Below are 7,963 nucleotides of genomic sequence, written 5' to 3'. Positions count from 1 at the left end.
CATCGAATCTGTTCACAGAACTGCAACACTCTGTTGTGGTTTCCAAAATATGGACAGTTGTGTTGAATCAGAAATGAAGTAACAGAAACCCTAACATTGCTGAAAGATAAACATTCTTAATCCTTCAGTGAAACCTGATGCAAGCATAAACCCACTATACCCCTTGTTTCTTCTAATTTTTTTCTCTGCCCCAATCTCGTTCACAGCAAAATGCCCAATGGCAATGTTAAATTCTTACAGTTCTGTGTGAAAGATTGTTTTCCACAGGTAAGTCTGCTATTTAACTGGACTCATGAAATGAATTTGGTTTTGGTCCCAGGTCAGAACACATTTGAAGTTAGTTTCCAGAACAGAGCTGGGCACAAAGAGGAGCACTATCCATAACACGCAGCTTCCGAAATTGATCACCAATGACAACTGATAAGCCTTCCTGCTACTCTGGTGGCAACAGAGGATAGAATTGTGGACATCCCATACTCTGTGTATTTTCCATTGCTGAGAAAACAACTATTTAAGAAGCAATGTATACTTCCTTATTCAAAAGCAGCTATTCATGCTCCTTAAGCCATTTTAACCAAAACCTGAATCTTTTTGTTCCAAGTCATTTGTTTTTGTTACACTTGGAGACAACCTAGAGCTCTGGCGTGACCTTTGATGTGCAGTGGTAAATGAAGGCATCCTCCCTGTACAGTAACTATGAGACAGGATTTCTGCACCAGAACAGCTTATTGCATCATGAGGCAGAGGACGGAGAAGAGGAATAGCCCCAAATCCCAGCCTCTTCAAGCTTCCCAACAGAATAGTGAACCAGCTCAACATTCCTCGTACAACAACATTAAACATCAGTTTAGACATAGAAGTTATTTTAATGAGGTTTTATTTAAGTAAACTCACTGCCTGTAGCCTTCTGTTTTGGCAATAGTCGGATGGAAAGCCGTTGTACAAATGCCAAATGCCTCCCAACCCAGCAGTAGAATAAAACATTAGTTGCAAAGCCTACACGGCTGATCATTTACCAAGGACCTGGAGAATGCTTTTACACCAGCTGGAATAAACCCGTGCCAGCAGAGAAGCCAGGCACTCTCAGATGGACAGCTAAGGGTGAACAGAAACTGCTGCTCCTGGAGCAAGACTTCCAGGGCTTCCCCTGCCGCTCCTGACAGGATACAGGTGGTTGACAGTCTAAGAAGGAATGAGATATCCCCGAAGTGGCTTACTGCAGACAGTCAATTACAGATTCTTCACACGAAGTTTAAGAGTCTAGTAAAAATTTCAGGTAGAATATATTTCAGCAGGAGGGGGAAATAATTTGGATTATTCCCTTTCTCTCAAAATGTTAAGTTTATCAATAACGTGAAACCACCTTTAAAGTGCCATCTTAACAAGCATGTAGAATTCTTCTAAGCCTTTAAATGACTCACGCCACTCCTTTGCAGCCGCAGCTGAGAGATACACCGACACTTTCCTCTCAGCCACACAAGGCTGCTGAAGAGCAAAGTTCGCTTCTTAGAACAATCTTAGAAGATGACTGCTAGTGCATTTCTTTCCCATATTAGTTAGAACCTCTCCAGATAAATCTATTCTTCCAAACATGTTCAGACTCTCAGCCCAGCTTACTGTATTAGTACAGGGAGCAGGGGAAGCCACGGAAGGGGAGCTGTGCTTTTAAAACTAGAAACTGGATTCTCTTCAACCAATTTAACTTCTGACCTTCTCAGCTGTTGGATCAAGTTGTTGCAGCAGGCATCGAGCCAGACAAGTAAAACATAAGGGCACACAAGTTGCTCTGCATTCACTCTCTGGCTGGCAAGCTACTTGCAAAAGAACGGTGCAGCATGTCAGACTAAAGTAACTTTTATTTAAAGATGAAAATCTGCTGCCAATCAATAATTAAAAGTAAAAAGATAAATGGATTATTTCTTAATTCCCATGTCAGAGATCACTAATTGGGACAGCAGGGGTAGAAATAATTAGTAGCATCAGCTCGTAAGGAAGATCAAGTAAGGAAGCTCATGCTGGACTCCCACACTTCCATAACTGCTTTCGAGGTTCAAGCAGTTGCTGTGAATGACTGCATGGTGAGCCCTTAATTTCATTTTCATATGTGTTCTAGAAATTTGGATGTCACTTAAATGAAAGTTAAATAAATATGAAAATGTTTTGAATAAGTTTAATCTACAGATATAAACTGAAAGAAGGGTGTATTTACTGGACCAGGGGACTTTGAATGAGAACTGTGCTTTATTCCTTTCTGTCACAGACAAGCTGAGTGACCAGTGACAACCCAGTTTGGCTTTTTGTGCCAGTAATCTTTAAGGCAGAATTGAAATGACCTAGTTTCTACAGCAAAAAGCATTGTACAGAGTAATCTTATAGAATTATAATTTGTCTCTTAAGTGAGTCACCCAGCATTCATGTTTTCAGTATGTTCTCTGAACTGAAACCACAGCCCCAGTGAGGTGAGAGCAAAAGTTTCCACCTTCTGCAGTGGGTCCCACATTTCACCCTGTGTATCTGTATCTGAGCTGCAGGCAGGACTCATACTAACGAATATATAAAAGGAAACAGCAAGTTTAGGAAAGGCACAGAAAATGAAATCATTATTTTTCTTTTGCCTGAAAACACACCTCTGCCTCCCCTGACTAAAGTGTCAACATCTATAAATATAAGACCAAGTATATTACTCATATAGATTTTATTACAAAGTTTTAGCAAAAAACCCCAAACAGAATGTAAAAAAGTATACATGAATTTAACAGTTCTTTAGAAAAAATATTTAGAAAAGATAGCAAGAATCATGCTTGTCCCTGAACATAGAGTTCATAGTTTGCCTTTAACACAAATTCGAAGTAAGCGTTATATTTCAGGTTGCCCAGTTCGTTCGCTTGCAGCAAGTCCTTCACCTCCGGTAAATATTCACTTAGCTGAACTCCTACAACACAAAACCTTCTATTACAGCACAGATAAAAGTACTTTGCATTAGCAGTTAAGATCATTTTTAAGTAAACACCTGTGCCTGCCTCAGAGTTAAGTTACTCTTTTGGAATCGAGATCTAATTCTATTATACCAGTCAAGAAATACAATAAAGGTTAAGAGGCCTGTAAAACTGAGCTTTAAAAAAAAAAATCCTACTCAAACAGAGCTTCCCAGTGAATTTATGATTAAACCTAAAATCCAATTCTTCACATATGTTGCCAAATTAAAACAAATTTTAAAAAAGATAAAATAAAGATCAGTCATGTAATAAATACTTATATCATCAGTTACAACATTTCAGTCTGTGGTGTGAGAATCTTATAAAGAGAAAAGAAATTGACAGGATTGAACACACAAAACTAAAATCGTTCTGAAGAACTTAATTTTTGTATTTTTGACATGGAACTTCCTCTGTTCTGAAAAAAGTTCATATGCAGTAATATTTAAAACAGACTGACTCTAAACTGCTTCCACCCCCTCCCATCCCCAGCTCTAACTTTCATGGCCAGAACTTCTCAGTCAGCTTTAACTTGGGGGGATTTCATTATTTTTTTGGCTTTTAGGGAGGGAAAACAAAAGCAAAACACCCCACATAAACTAGAACAGATTAAGATTTTCTGAATGACAAAGAGCTATTACTCCCTTATTTTACAGAAGTATTTAACTCCAGAAGACATATTTACTGTACAACAAGGAACTGCTGAAGATCTGACAGCTGCCCTACTGAGCAAATCATTTGAGGGTACTCAGATCATAACCAAGAAATCTGCTCATCTCTTATCCCCTCAACATTTATAGATAGAATTAGCTCCATATGATTGTAATTATCTAGTGGAATGCATATGGAAGTTTTGATTACTCTGAGAATTTATTAACACTACTTGTTATTTATTAGGGTTCATCTTTAGCAGCTTTTGAAACAACTAAACAGTTTCAAGAAGTTTAATTATATTTAAGCACACTTTACCTTCTTTCAACAGTTTTTGTAATATCTTCACAAATATACTATCTTTAGATGCTTCAATTGGATCATCTTTACCATCTGAACTGGACCATCTGCAAGTAAAAGAATAATTTGTGGCAATAATTGCACAGATTAAATCAAATGAAAACTAACAAAAAATACACAGGAAATTTGATAAATTATCGAAGGTGATTGATACATGTTCACACATAAGTGTTATGTGCTTGGCTGCAGCTCAAAGCAAGAGGTCTTTTCTACCCTGGGTTACTTATTCATTATTCCAAGAGTAAAGCTGCAATAATATTGCAGTGCTATAGTATAGTCTAGTTAGGAGGACAATTGAAATGCTTCCTGTCGTCTAAACTATAAAAGAATGCATTATTTCTTTGCTAAAATAAAAAAATATTATCTATCAAGATAAGAATTACCTATTTAGTAATTATATTTTACAATTGAGATGATGAAAGTATATATTTATTTTCTAGTAGAATAGAGCAAGAGCAGCAATTTGCTTATTTGAAAACAAACAAACAAACAAACAAACAACTACCAAACCAAACAAGCAAACACCAAGAAAAGGAAGGAGGAAAAAAATGGTAAAATCTAAGTTGCAGGCCCATAACAGCGCACACAGACCAAATACAGTTTGTCTCATTTGTGACTAAATGTGAAAGTGAAGACTCATGAATGCAAGTCTCATCTGTGATAAAAAGAGCCCAAGCAGATTTTTCTAAGAGAAAGATATTTTAAATGACAATTTTTCATCCTTGCAGAGCTTTATGGGTTGCAGTTTTAAGTCAACACCAACCTAACTTAATTTTGCTGTGATTCTAACCTTTCAGTTGTTAAAACTTCCTGTTCCATATGTTAAACTGCCAGACAAATCCAGTTGTCCTATCAGTTCTTAAACCAACATGAACCTCCTTGGGCCAATGGGACATCCTTGCAATAGATCTGGACCTGGCTCCCAGAGAAGTTATTACTTCACTGAAACCATGGTTTTACCCTGGATGTCACTCAAAACTACCAAACTTCTAGGATTTCATCTTTAATTCTACTGGAAAGAATGTGAGGGAAGGAGGGAGGGAAAGGGAAGGGGGATATGAAAAAACAAATCACTCTTCAGCAGAGGAGGACAGTGAAGACCCTACCAGAAGGTCAGGAGCATGCTCAGCAAGGCTCTCCATTCTACCCAAGAACCTTACCACCATTTGTAGCTATTAAGCCAGAAAACCAATGCCGTCCTTAAAAGCCGGTACTGTAACGTGCCAAGATGCCTACTTCTGCACACAGATGAAAGTTAACACTACCTCTTTTGAAATAGCGATCAACCTCTTTGTAAGTCTTTGTGAGCCTTGCTGGACTGCAAACTCAACTGGGACATCAAGTTTTCTAAACACTATTCAGTGCCAAAGTGATGTCAAATTGCATCTGGTTAGCTAGCAGAGTGGGCAAAAGCTTGACAGCATTATGTATGATTTGAATGGTTTAAATATGTCAAAAACTCTTTCAGCCCAGGGTAGACAGAACAAACCAGTTACTGGACTTATACCATGTAGGAGTTCTGGATTCTTCTGTCTTGAAAATAAGAGGAACAGAAGAAAGCACTTGGAATAGTGTGAACTTGTTTCTGCGTATTATTTGTGTCATATGTGACAATAACTCTGTCATGCAACTAGGAATTTATTTTCTACAGACTAGTGTCCTCTGGAATCTTTCCTATGCAAAAGCATGAATCCAAATGCTGCTTATTTCCATTTTAATCACAAATGGAACAATGCATTTGGAACATATTACGTCTTCATCTTTTCTTCCTTAGGTCCTCTTGGAACATGGATGGGAGTTAGAAAATCGGATAAATTCTGAAAATTAGAAAGGGAGAAAATGCCATTTGACTTATTTAACCTGGGAGAGAACAGTAACACTGCTTTGATGAGAAGATTCTTCTGACCAGTTGGATTCAGCCTGTATTTGGTGTTGACCATCTGTAAGAGTGGCTCTTTTAAGCAGTATTTAAAGCTTTGATTGCGCTTACAGTCAAGAATGTAGCTTTAACTCAAAAAGGTCATGAACTTGTCAGTATGGTTCAATGGCTAAAAAATAAGTGAAATAAAAGTTTGTAGGAATGACCTCTGCACATGTTGCTCTTAAAAAGCTTCCATCTTGAGATGCCTCAAAGGTAAAATTTAATCTTTTTTTTTTACCTTAGCAAAGAGCTCAAGAATGAAAGTTGCATGGCTACATTTCTGTCTCAGGTGCTGAGAATGCACAGTGGGTTGCCAGTGAGCTGAGTGAACAAAGTACCACAGATTTTTGTTGTTCTTGTTGGGGTTTCACTTTACAAATAAAAAGACACATTCAGATCACATACTTCATACTTTACTGACCTTCTACTATGAAATGAAATTTTTTCAGTGAGCTAGAGAATATGTAATTCTGGAAAAGCTGTCACTAATACTCCCAGTAATTTATACTTATATTGGACTTACCCATCTCTTTGGAGAGCCTTACAGAGAATTTTAAGTTTAAGATCATTTACATCCACTTCCGTTTTTTTTTTTTTGTTTTGTTTTTTTAAAGAAGCAATCACTCAGATTATACCAATGAATTAGATTCTTCAGTTACTGAACATTGTTTTTAACACATGATATTTTAATAGATGACCTGATCAGACTGTTGAAACACCAAAGACTTTTCATCTCCGATTGAAAACACGTCTCAGACTTCCTACATTGCCACATGACTGCTGAAGACCAATACCTCAATTTGAAAACGGGCATATTTTAAAGGACGTGGACAAATACCCATCTGTAGGACACTGCATTCTAGCAAGTTTTATTTTAAAATGTGCTAAATGGTGACTGAAGGCAAGGCTCTTTTTTAAGCATGGCCAAGCTAACTAACATGCATTAGTGTCCACAGTAGGATATATGTTTTATGAATATATTAGTAAATGTCTTCAAAGATACACATTTGTCTTGGAAAGGGCAGTCTCTTCATTGCACAGAAACTTTGAGATTAATTGGTGTCAGAGCCCCTTTTAAAGTATAATATCAGAAAAAAAGACCATCTATTTTTTCCACCTCTCAATGTCCCAAAGCATCACACCTACCTCAAATTACCCTCATAAGAGATTAACAGAAAACCCTGAACCCTTGAATTTAGCCTGGAAGCAAGAGGATGGGTCTTGACTTCATGCTATGCTTTGGCAAGGGAAAAGCCAGGAAAACTAGAGAACAGCTAGTTTTTAGTCTCTACTCTAAACCACCATCTCTAATTTGTGCTGAACAGCTCTACTGAAGTTGTTAGAGGCTCAAATATCTGAGCAAAAAATAATCAGAACTCTCATGTTTTTAGAGTGACATTTTATTTAAGTGTGAAAAAAACAATATAGTTATCTCAGTGTTCAAGAATTGTGGTGACAAAATTTAAGAGGAAAACTAAGAGAGAAACAAATGAGTCCACTCAAGTTCATTTTAATGCAAAATATTATTATGTCATCAAAATGAAGGGGAAAGTTAAGAAAAAGCACTGTTTTTTTTAAAAAACTAAAGAGAACTAACTCAGAGTAACATGCTACTCTAGTAATACACTTTCATCAGCACACAAAATATAATACAGTACTAAACACAGGACAAGTAAACAGATTCATATGTAAAGCAAAAAACCCACTGGTTAATAACAGTAAAGAAACATTATTCAAAAGAAAATTTAATAAAAGAAATGAAAAACCAATTTAAAAATCAATTTAAGTTTTAAAAACATTTTGATTATAAATGTTTTTATAATTATCAAACCAAAGTTATTTAAGACCAAAGTGGCACAATGGTGTTTACAAAGCACTACTACACTGAGGATTTTAACTTGGAGCTCTACCCAGACCAGCAGGAATTGGAAAAATCAGAAAAGAGCTCTCATTTTCAATTGGTAAGGAATACTTTTACTAAAAAATACAACTTTAGCTTTTTAGCAAAGACTGTTGATAATTCAGGCCTGATATGCCTCAGACGTTAGTTTATTCA

At 36.7% G+C, this 7,963-nt stretch overlaps 1 protein-coding gene across 1 annotated transcript in view; it reads right to left on the bottom strand.

The window, feature by feature from the left end:
- Window positions 1–636: 636 nt before the first annotated feature.
- NUP133 (nucleoporin 133) overlaps window positions 637–7,963 on the bottom strand; it is a 34,695-nt gene continuing 27,368 nt past the window's right edge. The window contains exons 23-25 of the mRNA XM_026844042.1: window positions 6,431–6,494; window positions 3,945–4,033; window positions 637–2,932 (exon numbers count right to left, since the gene is read on the bottom strand). Coding sequence (XP_026699843.1) covers window positions 2,796–2,932; window positions 3,945–4,033; window positions 6,431–6,494 — 290 coding nt within the window. The 3' untranslated portion in view covers window positions 637–2,795. The remainder of the gene's footprint in view (window positions 2,933–3,944; window positions 4,034–6,430; window positions 6,495–7,963) is intronic.

Source organism: Athene cunicularia, assembly GCF_003259725.1.
Source record: "Athene cunicularia isolate RWA chromosome 3 unlocalized genomic scaffold, athCun1 chr3_part1, whole genome shotgun sequence".
Lineage (NCBI taxonomy): Eukaryota > Metazoa > Chordata > Aves > Strigiformes > Strigidae > Athene > Athene cunicularia.
This window is presented reverse-complemented; position numbering and strand designations above follow the sequence as displayed.